The sequence below is a fragment of the Amphiura filiformis genome, chromosome 2 (assembly GCF_039555335.1).
Source record: "Amphiura filiformis chromosome 2, Afil_fr2py, whole genome shotgun sequence".
Taxonomy (NCBI): Eukaryota; Metazoa; Echinodermata; class Ophiuroidea; order Amphilepidida; family Amphiuridae; genus Amphiura; species Amphiura filiformis.
In genome coordinates, this window is record NC_092629.1 from 20,823,870 (window position 1) to 20,840,257 (window position 16,388).

The 16,388-nt window shown below is 36.3% G+C and overlaps 1 protein-coding gene across 1 annotated transcript in view; it reads left to right on the plus strand.

Moving 5' to 3' along the window:
- The first annotated feature begins 1,312 nt into the window (after positions 1–1,312).
- The window catches only part of LOC140145980 (bromodomain adjacent to zinc finger domain protein 1A-like), a 43,354-nt gene continuing 28,278 nt past the window's right edge, over positions 1,313–16,388 (plus strand). Inside the window, 8 exon segments of the mRNA XM_072167714.1 lie at positions 1,313–1,574; positions 1,774–1,924; positions 3,321–3,596; positions 5,303–5,440; positions 6,222–6,326; positions 13,443–13,530; positions 14,676–14,889; positions 15,399–15,667. Of these exon segments, the coding sequence (XP_072023815.1) occupies positions 1,812–1,924; positions 3,321–3,596; positions 5,303–5,440; positions 6,222–6,326; positions 13,443–13,530; positions 14,676–14,889; positions 15,399–15,667 (1,203 nt within the window). The 5' untranslated portion in view covers positions 1,313–1,574; positions 1,774–1,811.

Genomic DNA, 16,388 nt, shown 5'->3' on the forward strand with positions numbered 1-16,388 from the left:
AAATCTAATGATATATTCTTAAAGTGTATGTAGCTGGGAGGAAAAGCCGATGATCAATTGAAAATTTTGACCTTTTATATTGAAGATACGGATTTTATTCCCAAAAAGACCTATTTTTTTTTGGTATTTTGGGAAAAAATTCCATATCTTGATATCTTCAATATGAAAGGTCAAAATTTTCAATTGATCGTCGGCTTTTCATCCCACCTACACACACTTTAAGTATAACTCATCAGATTTATAAAAAGTTTACTTCGAGTAGGCTACTGTTAAATATCAAAAATATCAATTTTTAATGATTTGCCATAAAATGTGTACATTGCGAATTTCAAAAAATCAAAATTATTTGATATCAGAAGGACATTATTCGTGTTCAGAATGCAATTCGCCATGTCTGATGTGCTCAAAATGTCCCACAATAAATACTGTCCAAACGTTCATACCCCTTCCCTTAAAGCCATATTATAATAAATAGATTAGGCCTAGTATTTATTTTCCATAAAATGTTAGCTTTTATTGTCAGATATGGCGATCACAAAAAAAGGAGATAAAGAGAGAAGGGGAAGAGAAAGAGAGGGGAGAGGGATAGAGAGAAATTTAGAGCCCGGGAGAAAGAGGGGGTGGAGAGAGGGAGAGAGGAGATTTTGGAGATAACTTCAAAAAGTTTATAGCGCCTATTGGGCCGCTATTGGGCCTATACAATGATGTTTGCCTCTTTTTTTTTTTTTTCTTATTCTTTTCTTTCTTTTCTTTTCTTTTTCTTTTCTTTTCTTTCTTTTCTTCTTTCTTTTTTTATCTTTCTTTCTTTCCTTCTTTCTAATCTTTCTTTCTTCCTTCCTTCCTTTCTTTCTTTCTTTCATTCGTCATTCTTTCTTTCCTTTTTTCCCCTTTCTCCCCCCTTTCTAGTAATACCAAGTTTCTTTCGATCGGCTTTGGGGAATGAGGCCTGGTCAGTCTGCCGGTCTGTGATGCGCTGCGCTGCCACCATGAAATTATTTCGGTTGTTGACCTTGATTGAGGGCGGACAACTTTGCGCTCTTATGTGTAATCTCAACCTTAGTTTTCTCTTAATCAATCTAACAGATCAACGGTTGTATGTAAATGTACATCTACATGGAGAATACTAGTACGGAAAGATGTTATTTGTCCAATTAAATTAGCTGGCTTTCAAATGGATAGGGATATGAGCATATAGAAGAATATGTAGGGGATCAAAAAAGATCGACATTTAATGAATAATTTATATATTTTCTGTCAATCAAAGGACGTATCCCCCAAATAAGGAAAACTCATTTCAATATTTTCCCGCCTACCGGGTTCAGTCAGATGCCGTCTTCGAAGTTACAACTCTATATTTATTCAAATATATTTGCAAAAACAAAGATTTAAGTTATAAAACTCCGGAAACATGTAAAGGAACTTCTAATACAACATTTGCGCAACTTTGACTGGAATCGAACGATTTTGTAAGAAGTTATCGTAGGTAGAACTTACCCCTACCCGAACAGAGCTGCACAATTTTGGTCTTGCATACGAAATCAATCGAGAGAGCGAAACAATCGTAGCAGCAAGTGGTAAGAAGCAATTTCTGGTGGTTATTTTCCCCTTATTTTAGGTAACTAATTGAACATTATCCATCTAGATTTTTATAACCCATGTTACTTCGTTGTCTCAAGTTTTGTGTGAGTATGGTATGATGTGTATATGTGCAGTGTTTATGTACGTTTCATTCATTCATAACACGGTGTTTTCGCGGTCATTGTTTCCCGGCAGAATTCGTGGTGTATGTCGCTCAATGTGTACACATAGAGATGCCTCTACTGAAGCGGCGAGAGTTTAAACCAGCTAGGCTGCCTCCAGATTTACGAGCCACAGAGGAGGTTTTCCACTGTAAAATCACCAATGAGATATTCAGAGATTACGAGTAAGTATTGTAGCTACTCTAGACACCATTCATTTGTTTACAAACATTGTAATTACTGCGGCGCATGGACGTAAATTTGACCAATCTGTGACCGGTATGGGGAATTGCGCCATTTTTTATTTTTGTAACATTGGAGTTTCCATCATGCGTGATGAGTTCACACACAGACTGTATCAGGAAGAGACTAGTGTGTGTCATGCACAAATGTTGACCTTTGATTCTATTGTTATTCTCGATCTGCTCTATAATATTAAAATTGATATTTCAACTTCAAGAAATGTTTGAGTTGACTGCTGAGTGTTGTTCTTTTTATCATGTTATCACCATTGACTGTCAATACTGTCTTTACTGATCATATCCAGGCCATGTAATGATGTACATACATGCATATATGATTATATCACCATCACAGCACGGTATTCAGTAATGACATTCATTTTTAGCTGCGCTGTCAGCTCAGTAAATATGTTAAAATAATATCCCAATTTAGCAATCGGTATGCAATAGTGATGACATTCAGTGACACTACTGACAGTGATTTTACTGATTTACGGTACCATAAAATAAATTTGTTCTTAAACATGTTGTTAGAAGAAATAACTTACACAAAAACTAGTAGGCCTACCGTAAATAAATTCTAATGCCACGGCAAATCCTTGCCGCAATTATAACGCCACAGCACGGGCCACGGCTTGACAGTTCAGATTATTTGTCTTTTCACATTTTTTGCTTTTGAGTTTTGTAATTCCTGTTGATTTTTATTAAATTTTGATTTCACTGATTCTAGTCCCCCCCCCCCAGGTTTCATCCGGTAGGTGGCCTCACTGGCCCTGGATATATGTATAAAAATACGATTCTTGGTCTGAAAATTAAACAAGGGAAGGGAGTGGCCTAAACTGCTGAGAATGTGAGATTATTTTTTTCCTGGTGCAAATTGCAAAATATCTTGAATGCCAGCCATGTCAAATAAAAAATTAAAAAAAAAATCCACATTTAAATAATTCTAAGCAAGTCTTTCAAATGATCCGAGCAGGTCTGGGAGTTCATTTAGACATTTCTTTTACTAGATTTAAATTTTAAATGAGGATTTTACGATATGAGTCCCGCCCCTTAATCGACAGCCACCTTTGGCACATTCCATTTGAAACGTCATAAAAATAATTTAAAAAAATTATTTAAAATCATTTCAAATGGACTCTAGTATCGCCCATTCAAGTAATCCTGTGGGAAATTCACACTACGGAAGATTAAGGTCATGTCTTCCAGAAGGGTACTACCGCTGTACCGGTATTTGTATTGCAACTCGGCTAGCCCATTCAGTCTATTGGTTGAATCAGGTACAGGTCTTAATTTATGAACATTTAAATGATTTTCCTGTCTTTATTTTTCCTTACAGTGAGTTTTTCAAGAGGACTATCCTATGCAACAGTTTGGTGTGGTCATGTGGCCTTACGGGAAAACCAAACTTGACATACCAAGAAGCGATCGAGAGTGAGGAGCGCGCTCGCCGATACTTGGCTAGTTTCCCTGTCTACTTAGAAGCACCGGTGCTATTTTTAGCTAGTCTAACAAGGAGAGGAAACCTTGCGGATTTGTGTGACGATGTGTTTGTGTTTGCGAGGGATCGCTACTTCATTGGAGAAATTGTCGATGTCACAAGAGATGGAACCAGGTAATATTTAATTGTATGTCTTAAACCCAGTTACCTGGAAGTTTCATGTGTCCTAAACTAAGTTAAAATATTTTAGTTAGAAATAGAATAGGCCCTAGTGATTTCACATCCCTGCTATTGAAGACAATGTTACGGTATGAAGACAACATTGGCATCAAACAGGTGGTTTAATCTCCTAAGCATTCCAGTTTTTTTAAAAGGTTCAGTAGGTAAATCCCGTTAGGCTAATGGAACTCGATTGTTAGTTTCCAATTGACCGCCCGCATCACATTTTCAATTTGACCAAAACTTTCATTATTTTGATAAAAAAGTCAATTATCTGAAAATTGAGATGGAAATAACCAAAATTGAAACTCTCAAAATGTCTGACAACCCCTGCTGATCATAATCAGCAGTTTTTCTTAGTTGTAGGGGTAGAGGATGTGGTAAATAATGGAAATTTACGGATTACCTCATCATGTTTCTAGTGATTACAAAACTTGCAAATTTCTTTTCATTTAAAGGAGTATTTCGTGATCCTAGCATCCTATTTTTATGACATTTTTCAGTACATATCCACGAAAAAAGCATATTCCCAAAATTTCAGTTGATTCCGATATTGCGTTTGCGAGTTATGCATGATTATGTGTATTACACTGCTCCATAGACAATGCATTGTAATTTCGTTCTGGTGCACCAGAACGAAATTCAAATTTCACGATATCTTTGCTAAACGAATCAATCTGCAAGAAATATTTTGTACATAAACATTATGTAGCCAGAGGTTTCCAGTGATATAAAAATCTCAACTTTTTTGAGAAAAGTGGGGGATGAGGCTGTGGATCACAAAATGCCCCTTTAAATAAAAATAAATTCAAATCTTTTCTCAATCTGTTGCAAAATGTCTGTAATGATGATCTAAGCATTAATACCTGTTTTGAAATGGTCTTTCATCAACAATATACTTTGGTACTGGTGGGGTACCTACATGTAAATTTGGAGAAAGCTGTTCATAAAATCATTGATTTTGTTGACATAATGGATAATGAAAAGAGACCGAATAATGAATAATAAAATAGCGACCTCGTCCTTTTTTTCAAACATCCAATCGGAAACTAATAATCGAGTTCCATTGGCCTTAATTGGGTATTAAATCCAGTTCCTTAGAAGTTTTGTGTGTCCAAAAAATTGTTTAAATCGCTATATTCAACAGTCCACTATTTAGACTGTATGGTACAGAATATGCCTAATGTTTACAAGAATCAAGAAGATTTTGGAGAAGAATTTTTAATTTTTAAGACAAAAAAATGAGACTTTTTATTCATTTTATGATTATTGATTTCCCCAACACTGAACCCTGCTTTTTGCTATCAGAAGTTAAAGAAGAAATGAAAAAGGAGAGAAGATGAACAAAGAAGTGATTAGAAGTCACTTTGCACCCCAGGGTTCAAACCTCGGACACCCCGCATGCCAAGCACACGATCACCAACCGGTAGCCACACAGGTTATGCTGCCCCGGGCAGCGATTCCTTGCACTTGGAGTGCGCAGTGGTTTTCATCATGGTCTTTTGTGGTATCTATGGGTGTTAGGGGGCAAAGGCAATGTGTAAAAATTTGAATGACACCTGACCCCTTCCCAAATTTATGTAATATTGATCTCCTAAATACACCCAGGAGGTCCATAATCATCTGTTTTTTGTTTGTTTTTTCATCTCCCGATATTACAGAGAAACATGTCAGGTGACAGCGGTAGTCCCCCCATCATTGAATGGCAAAGCCTTGGAAGAGAGCAGCGATGATGATGTCATCCTCATTGAAGATGATGGCAGCGAACAGGTGGTTAAATCTCCTAAGCTGGTTATCAGGTAGGTAAATCCAGTTTAATTGGGTCTTAAACCCAGTCACTTGGAAGTTTCATGCATGCATCCCACACTTAAATTTTTTTTTTAAAGCATATTGATTATTACATCCCTGTTGTTGAAGACTGTTTATATTGAACAGGTGGTTAAGTGTCTTAAACTGGTTATTGAGTGGGTTAATCCAGGTAAATGGTTGCCAAACTTGGTAATTTGGAAGTTTAATATAGTGTCATGTGTTCAAAACTTAAAGGGTAAACATTATCAGCCCCTGTTAAAAGCGAGGGCTGTGAACAGGTCGTATTTGTAATCTGGTTATCAGGTGTTGTATAAAATCCGGGTAAATTGGTGTCAAACCCAGTTACTTGAAAGATATAAGTTTTATGTGTCCTAAACTCATAAACACAGGTGTGAGAGTTCAGCTTTTAAGCTGATTTCAGCTTTTTTTATTGCCAAAAATTACATGTTGTCTTTCATTTTCAGCTCATATTGATGTTTTTACTCTGGTTTACGCTGTTTTTTCAGCTTTTTTAGTAATTCCTCTTTTTTTTCGGAGGCCTCTCGCACCCCTATATATTATAACCGTATGTCCGATTTGCTTCAAACAAAATACATATTGGTCAGTGTACTTTGCCCAACTCTATTAATATGTTAAAACATGCTCAGATCCTGTCCAGAAAATGCCTCATATCCACCTTTCGGGGTAAAAGTTTAGCAAAGAAGTATGTATCTGTTCTTGAAGACAAGTACTTAATAGTTCTTTAAATTCTACCTTGTTTTTCTACCACAGCCCCAGGATGCCCAAGCCAGAGACACTAGACCCTTCACTGTACAAGTATAGAGTGATGTCACTACAAGGAAATGGAGTCTTTGAATTGGGAGCCAATAAAATCAGGTAAATCAATAAGAATATTTTATCAATTTTGCTTACCTTTAGGTCCAGTCAGGGGTAGCGCTAGGTTGCTTTTTGGGGTCCCAGACTCACCAAAATACAGTTTGGACCCCCTATTTTAAAATTTTCTGCGAGTTCAGGGGTCCCTGCAGGCCCCCAGCTTTTCAATCTAGTGCTACCGTAGACACATTATTTATGCTGCATTTATGCAACTCTTGACTCGCCAAACTCTACTACGGATCCCCTACTTTCAGATTTTCTGCAAGTTCGGGGTCTCTGCGTTATTCTAAGCGCTACCCCTGGGTCCAGTGCAAAGCTGCAAACCATTAGCCAGCCACGCTTTACATATGTGACTATTTTAGAGCAAAAAAAGACGCAGCTGAGCGGTCTGAATGCTGACATAGCAACTGGTAGCATTAAACAAGACGGTCGGTAGGTCAATATCAGTGTTACCAAAAGCTGCTGTCAACCGTTGTTTACATTTGGCTACTAGGGAGTTGGCTGTGATGACATCACTGATATTTACGGCTGACCAATCTGCAATGTGTATACATCTGTAAGACAGGTCACTTTTGAGATGGTTTATACCTTCGAAAATTAGCCTTGGGTGTTTCTAACTTATCTTTTTTAGTTCAGTCTCAGATTATAGAAATACACCCAAATGTTGCAAAAATACACCCTAATGTATTAAGAATACACCCAAATGTCTTGTAGCGATACATCTAAATGTCTTGACAATAAACCCTGTGTTTTGTATATATTGTCAAGATATTTAGGTGTATCGCTACAAGACATTTGGGTGTATTTTTGCAACATTTGGTAGCGATGACACACAGCACACGTAAATCGGTGCTGCTATTCTGTAACATGTAAAAACTTGCTCTCGCAGAATTGCTCTAGTTCCATTAATACTTGGAATATTTTGCTAGAATTTAATGCTAGTGTACTTAAAAGTATGTTTTAACTAAATATTAATTCAAATTTTGAATAAAAGCTTGGAAAAGTTCCATAAATAAATTGTGAATTTAGTGGTTTGAAAATCGCGATTGTTGAAATTACCACAAATGGTGACCTGTGCACATTTCCGGGTCTCGCATTGCATTGTGGGGTAAAGCATCGGAAATAATCTAGAAACGTTATCGTAAGCAATATATTCCCCAAAATGACAAAAAAATGGTGAAAAAGGTTTAAAATTAGCCAAATGGCTTGGAATTGTGCCATTTTAGTGTAATTTTTACTTATTTTTGACTTTGTGAGCCATTTTTTAAGTTTAACCTCCGCTGATGATCTTTGATGATTGTGATTTTTAGACATATCATGGAAGGTCCTCTTTGCAATGATATCAAACACATGGGGCTAGGGCATTACGCATTTTGCATAAGTAGGGATAATGTGGGCAGGTTGAGAGCATTTTGAAGGCTTTTTACAGATTTTACACAGTGCTCTATGGGAAAAGTATAGTGTAGACATAGCCTATGAACTTAAACACACCTTGTATGCTAATTATAAGATAAAGATAGCATTAATTAAATATTTCAATTTTAAATCATTTATTAATTTTATAATTACATTAAATAAACAGTTTTCTTCTTCTAGAAGACTAGATAATTATTTTTAAAATCATAAAATAACAAATAAAGGAATTTCCCAGTACAAAAATTGCATATATAGTGAATTCGCTTAATTAGCAATTAATTAGCATATTTAATCAAGATTAATACCTTAAACATCTTTATTTAGGGTTATTTCGTGTAAACATTAAACAAACTTAGCTAAAAAATACAATTTGACTTTAATTTTTATAAAATTAGTAAAATACTTCATTCGACAGACAAATTTGTTAACTTTGAATATTTAATTAGCGCTAATTAGCATACGCAGCATTAATTTTAAAATCCTGTTACTTCATTATGTCCGCAACATCATAAGCTTCAAAATGAGGGGTAACTTGATATGTCTAGCACTAATATTTAATTTCTGTGTGACATCACTACATTTGGGTGTATTTCTATAATCTGAGACTGAACTAAAAAGATAAGTTAGAAACACGGCTAATTTTCAAAGGTATAAACCATCTCAAAAGTGACCTGTCTTAGTTTCATGAGTATACAAATGTAGGGTTGACATATGGTGCCTTTTTTCCTGCAAGCACCATGTCAACAATGTCTGGATAAATTGCTTTTTGCCTTGTAAAAGTACATTTTTTTGTCATGTTTTGTGATTTCCTTTTCTGCAATGAAGGCACCAGATGAATCAACCTTCATTTTATGGACCAATAATTAATCACAGGCTGGGGGGGTAATTGTCAGACACTAACTAGTCTTTATCTTTGGCTCAGATTATAATACTTTTGCATGTATTCCTTGTAAATGTGTTGTGTGTGTGTCGGGGTGGGTGTATTCCTAATACATAAAGGGTGTATTCCTAATACATTTAGGTGTATTCCTGATACATTTAGGTGTATTCCTAGTACATTTGGGTGTATTCCTGATACGGCCGTGTGTTTTGAACTCGCCACCCTTAGCGTTACATAACAAATATTATGAATTTTTACACCAATCAAGTTTCAATTAGAATATCCCCACAACTATCAACCTTAAACTAGCAAAAGTATACATTTTTGGAAAGCTGAAGGCAAAAGCAATTTAAATATACACATTTCAACTCATTGTACAGGTGACCTTGAAGTTATACAGGGTGGAATTAAAAAATTCCAAATAAAAAATGGGTCACTTAATGCATTGCTTATTACTAACTGGCAGTGATAAACTGAAAGTAAACAACATTGATTTGGTTAGAGGTTAGGGGGAGCCTACTGACTTAGGGAGAAAAAAAATCACAGCTGATTGGTAATCTTGGAATACAGGGTGTCCCAAAATATGTTCAATTTTTTTTACAATTCAACATATTTTGAACTGAAACATTTTACCCCTAACCCATACAGAAAAAGTAAAGCCATATTCAGATTCCTCATCAAATGTCCTCTCAGAAAATGTATATTTTGACTATGATAGGGTAAGTAATAACAAATTTATAGCAACTTTTAGATTTTGAAGACATACGCATCACTTACTAACAGTGTTTAATATGAAAACGGGTAGTTTTGTATGTAAAAGTTTGTATTTTATAGACTAAACCAATCATAAAGTGCTCAAAATGATTAAAAACAATTAGCAGAATTAATAATCTTTCAAAAGAGCTCTTAACCATGTCTGTAGCCCATATGGATGCAAAGATATGATCAGTTGATTCAACGCGCACACACAAAATCTTTATTTCCCATAGACTTTGCACATACCGCCACCGCCTCAACAACCACCTCGGCCATTCTGAACTCAAACAATTGTACCTCCACTATCTTAGCTGATAAACAATTCTCCTTTGGAGGTCTGTTAGGGCACTCATTTAGCTACAAAATGACACCAAACACACTACAATACCTTTTGTTTAAGCAGAGATATAAAAATTTGAATGAGTCTCGATTTGGACAAGCGTAACAAAACCACCATTTTTGGGTGGCGAGTTTAAAACGCGTGGCCATACATTTGGGTGTATTCCCGTCTTCCTGATACATTTGGGTGTATTCCTGATACATTTGGGTGTATTCCTGATACATTTGAGTACATGAGGGTGTATTCCTAAATCCTGATACATTTGGGTGTATTCCTGATACATTTGAGTGTATTCCTGATACATTTGAGTGTATTCCTGATCCATTTGGTTGTATTCCTGATATATTTGGGTGTATTCCTGATACATTTGGGTGTATTCCTGATACATTTGGGTGTATTCCTGATACATTTGGGTGTATTCCTGATACATTTGGGTGTATTCCTGATACATTTGGGCTAGGGTGCATCATGTCCCCCTTTTGTCAACCAGATTTTATGTAGCCAGTCTTAAAATGTGCCAAATGATGAAATAATAAGATTCCCAAAATTTTAATTCATTCCGAATTCGTCTTATGGGTCCTTCGTGGCCCGAAAGTTTGAACGAATAACCCATATGAACATTACGCAATAGGCATATGGCAGCTATTCACATAACATGCATTTTAATCATAGAAATTGGCTGCTCTAAGTACCCAAGTACTTGGGGTGTTATTCAACTATGTATATGATACAGGCAATCCAAAACTATTACATTTTAACATGAAGCAGCTTTTCCAAACCCATAATTAATCATGTAAACAAATAGCTGCCATATACATTTCTTGTATTTGACACTTAACACAGTGAAATTATGTGTATTTCTGGTGGAGAAAATGACTTTTTGAGTTATTTAAAAATGACTTTGGCTTACAATGTAATTGATGATTGGTCTTAGGCCTAATAATATGAAGTCAATGAGATAAAATAGTGCATGGACTTTCATTGTATCCCACTATTAGCTGGCTTACCCCAGCACAGATTCATCAGACGCACAATTATTAGATGGTATGTCATGTAAATTGATACTTTGGAGATTGTTAAGTCAAAGGCAGAAATGAAGAGAGACTCCCTTGAATTCATTCAGCTATGTAAGGCCTAAGATATTCTTGGGTGATCAGAAGGTGCTGACATTTAAGCAACCTGGTGCAATCCACAAGGCAAGGTGGATGGCAAAGATACTGGCCTCGATTAAGATCACCATGTTGAAAAATAACATCGCCAGGTGCCACAGGAACAGTTACAACAAAGCATCAACTACCCAAGATATGTGACTTCTACAGTTCCTGGTGGATAAGCTGTCGTCAGACTGCTGATATGCACCCTGGAGGGCGGCGAATGATCTTGATCTCTACAAGGGCCTATTAGCATACGATTCTGTGAATTCTTCAGTATCACAGAGTGCAATTAAGGGACTAAAACGCCTAAACTGAAGAATATGTTTCCTCTTGCCCTCTTCAGTAGAATTGTGCCAGACACAGAGAAACAAGCAATTGTGAATAAACTTTAGAGGTAAAACCAACAGAAGAGGTTATAACTCCAAGTAACCGGTTTGGTGTGGGGTTTGGTAAATCAACCTTCCCAGACAACATCACACAGTCAACTTCACTCGCAGACTTGGTAGGACCAAACTCATGGTTCATGATGAGGATCTAGCGATACTGCAGATCGACCATCAATTTCTTGAAGAGAGAGTGAAGAACTGGGCTATGTGTGCTACTTATCAGGCTTCTAAAATCAACATCAGTGCCATCAATGCAATCAAAATTTAATTCAGATTTCCTAAGCACTGCAAAATCTGAGCACCATTATCAAAATGTTCTTCAGGTTGAATAGGAAAGAACAGGCCAAATATAGGTAAACATAAACTTTTAATATGAAGACAAACATTGAACATGTTGAAGGAGAACTAATTGAAAATGTGACTTTCATCTCACTTGAACTGTGGGTAAGTGTTTAGCTAAAAGTATCCTTTGAAATATAGTTAAAATTCAGCTTTTATTTGTAAATGGCAGCACTTTGCTAAATAAGTATGTCAAAGCACATGGCAGCTATTCATTTTTGTGATATAAATGCCATATTCATATGAATTTTAACTTCAAGTTTAGTTGAAAACAAACCCCAATTACATATAATCCTGATCATGTATTTTAAGTACATGGCAGCCATTATATTTTAAACCATTAAGCATTAGAAAATGTGTAGCTGCCATATGCCTATTGCGTAATGTTCATATGGGTTATTCGTTCAAACTTTCGGGCCAAGGAGGACCCATAAGACGAACTCGGAATGAATTTAAATTTTGGGAATCTTATTATTTTATCATTTGGCACATTTTAAGACTAGCTACATAAAATCTGGTTGACAAAAGTGGGGCATGATGCACCCTAATTTGGGCGTATTCCTAATACATTTGGGTGTATTCCTGATACATTTGGGTGTATTCCTGATACATTTGGGTGTATTCCTGATACATTTGGGTGTATTCCTAGGGTCACATGTCATGAATTGGTCATCTTTTGTATAACATAATGTTAAATGATAAAAATATCACCAATTTTGATTCACTTCAAGCAGTGTCCGAAATAAGGAAAATATGGAGGTTATCCAGAGGATAACTAAAGCATAAATTCTGCTTGTCCTCAATACATTTTGGTTGTCCCCAAAATGTGTCCTACTTTTGGAGGTAAAATATAGTGGTTAATATACAGGGGATAAGTACATAGCTCAATATGGTTGTCCCCAGTGATTTTTGGACAAGAGGACAAGAGGATAAGTGCTTATTTCGAACACTGACTTCAACACAACTTTTAATGAAATCAAAATAAATATGGATTCAGAAAGACATTGCATGGGCCCTTCAAACAAATTAGGAAGAAAAACTTTGGTATCTCTTGCGTTAAACATACAGGGTGGTCAAAAATTGTAAAATAATTTTAGAATTTGTATGACATTATGAATTAAAACTTTTTTCCTCCATGTCTGGCACTAAAACTAATAGCATAATTGAATTCCTCATCAAATTTCCTTAAAAATATACGTGTGTACTTTTGAATAAGCAGGGTGTCTCAGGCAAGAGATAGGCCATTTAGAAATGTCGGAGCATTACGTGTACACTTTGTACAGTAACATAGAGGGAAAACTGTCTAAATTAGCATTTAATTAAGCAATTAATTAGTTACATCTTTTGTTACAGTTGATCTACTATGAGGTAGATCTACAGTCCAGGATTATATATGTGCAATTTGTGGTCCATGCTAGTTGTACTTTTTAAGATACAAAGGTTTGAAGTTTGCCATATTTTCACAATTTTGTGTACAATCCTATGGGGCTCACCCGCCGGCTCACCCGCCCCGGCCCCTCCATTGACACATGTTACATATTGAAGTATAACTCTCAAAGTAGTTGTCCAATTGACTTGGGTTTTTTTTGTATTTGATAAAGAACATAATTATCTACAAAATGACACCAAACTTTCTACAATAGGTATTATACTTTTAGAATAAACCAAGCTTGAAGTGCGAAGAAAGCGTTTTCATGTCACGGCCCCTCCATTTTTGGGTGACCTATTTGTGACATGCGACCCTATACATTTGGGTGTATCGCTAATTGGTGATATTCCTAATACATTTTGATGTATTACTACTACTTCGGGTGTATTCCTAATACATTTGGGTGTTATCTCTTACAGTCGGAAGAAAGGCCTCTACACCAGAGAGAAGAATAAGTTGTATCTAAAGCAGCATTGTGAAGTCCAGAGCCATGTATGGGCCCCAAAGGTGAGTTGTTAGAGTGCAGAGTTCAGTTTACTGTGTGCTTCAATGTATGTTCATCACCTCATGAATAGACACAATGTTTTGAATCCAATCACAGATAATAAATTCTTAATATGCAAATGCAATTGCAGATTATTGAAAAAGTATAATGACCATACCATGTCAGTCTTGTGACGTAGTACGTAAGTATGAGTTACAATGACTGCATTGTGTGACGTGTTATGTGTTTGAGCGATTAGTTGGCGTTGGCTGCCGTATTTGGACATGGTATGATTATACCCTAGGTATACTATGATTAGTTTCTTGCGATATTTCCTTAATCTTTTTGATTTTTATGGAGGGAAAATAAAAGATAAAGTTATAATTGTATTTTGTTTCCAAATTTAAAGAAAGAAAATGTGATGCAGATAGAATTAAAAAGGTGAAAAGGACGGTTATGAATGAGGTTAATGACTTTGCATCAGTTACTTGTTGGGTATTGTGAAATATCTAAACAGTATGCTTTGGGGCTGTACCCATTGGGATATTAATCGATTACAATGCATGATATTTAGATACACCTCACAATACCCTCAAATTCACAGTCATTAACCTCAAACTCTTATAATCTGCTTCTTGGACCCATTAGCAAATTCAGAATTGGGTAAAATTTGGCAAATATTGATTATATATACCGGGGGTACACTAAAGATTTGCCTAATGGTGCTTTTGGGTTCCTTGATATAAGTAGAATTTTAGGTACAACCTAAAAGAGTCCTCTCATAAAATTCCCTCCAGCAAATAAGGACACAGAGCCTTAACTCTTGTTTGGATTCAGAGGAGGGAGCTCTCTAGGTATTTGAACATGAAATTTACCCCCAAGGCAAAGGAGCCCAAGTGCGCATGTGCCATTAAGCAAATCTTTACAGTATGGACTACAGTGTCTGTTTGTTTTTAACCAATGGGCGCTACTAATTGATACCTGTAGGTTACAAAGAGGTGCCAATCAAGAGATATGATGGGAGGGGATAATATTTTAAAAAAGAGATCTGAAAGCTTTGTTTTGATTGGTCACTCAATTGAGTAAATCATGTAATTAACCAATCAGAGGTATTGTTAAATGGCAAGTAGTGTCCATAGGATTAATAATCTCTGTTTTTCTGTTCCAGCCCGAGTTCAGGGCCAAGTTCAACCTGGAAGACCGCACCTTCTCCGAATTCTTTGCTGGGCCCCAACCAGTTTTCAAGTTCACTCCAGCCAAGCGTATGAAGAAGACTGTACAGGTTGAAACTGAGAGTGAGACTGGAACTGATGATGATATACCTCTGACGGAGGTTAGGAAAAAAGAACAGAAGAGGAGGAGCTTAGAGGGACAAGATACAGGTATGTCAGCCTAATAATTATGGTAAAAGGGTGCCCTAATATGGTAAAAGGGTGCCCTAATTTGGTAAAAGGGTGCCCTTATTTGGTAAAAGGTGATCTTATTATGGTAGAAGGGTGGTCTGACTCGTGACGGAGGTTAGGAAAATAAAAAAGAAGGGGATGAGCTTAAGTGACAAGATATATCAGGTAGTGTCAGTCTGTTAGGCATTTATAAATGTCTGAAGTGATTGACCAAAAAATAACCTGTACATATTTGCAAAAAAATGTTCAACTTGCTTCATCTGTGTTTTATCAGTCAAAATTAATCCACGTTTCCCAAAGAAAAACGACTGATTTTACATGTCTGCTACAACAACAACAACAAAAAATAAATAAACCCTAAAAAGCAGAATCTGTATCGAGCTTAAAAATGCCAAGAGATCAAAAAAAGTTACATTTTCATTGGTTATGCAGATGATGTCATGTAATTAACCAATCACTAATTGTTGTGTCTTATTATTGTAATGCAGTGAAACACAAGAAATCCCCTGAAGACGACAAGCCCAAGAAACCACGGATAACGGCCGAGGAACGTCTGCGCATCGCAGAAGAGAAGGCTAACATGAGGGCAGCACTCAAAGAAAAGTTGCGACAGGAGAAAGAAATGATGCGCGAGAAAATGGCCCTGGAAAAGGCGCAGGCGAAGGAGCAGTTGAGAATTCAACGAGAGGAAGAGAAAGTAGCCAGGAGGGAGCTGATGAAGAGAGCATTTGAAGAGGAGAAGGAGAAAAAACGCAAGGTGAGATAAATTTGCAGTTTGACTGTTCAGCCCCAGAAGTGGGTATTAAAAAGCAATAGCTGCCTTGTGAGCATTTGGCAATTTACACACAGTATATTGTACTTATCTACACATAAGCTACATATGGTAGCTATTGCACTTACCACTTCTGGCACTGAACAGTTGAGTTCTTAAAAATCTATTTCAAATTCATTTGGAGTAACATTTATTTTGTACAACTGAGCGTACTAAATTAAGAGAGAGGCTACTTGATCGCAAAGTGTGAGCTTGGGACTTTGTGTAAGAGCCTGGACAGTGTATAAGAATCTGTTGTGGCCATTCAAAAAGGTGACTGAATCTGCTCGAATGTAAGTACATATGTGCTGGTAATAAACAATCATGCAATTTCCAAAAGTTTAAACTGACTTTCAGCACAAAAATTCACTAACCTTGAATTTTCAATGTGTGACACACATCTTCATCAGAAGAAGTCCTAAGATGTTGTTGATCATTGGCAACTTTTGGTTGAATGAGGGCATTGTATATGAATCTGATTACATAATTATATTAATGCTCAAGCTGGACCCTGAACATGCACAGATATGCGCTGATAAAAAGTGATTCTCGTATAAATAGAGCAGACGATGCCACAATAAAAACATCTTTTCTCATCTTTTCTAAAGTAATCATCACTTCATAGATTATTTGATATTAGTAAGCCCTGGCAAAAACGCAATCTCTG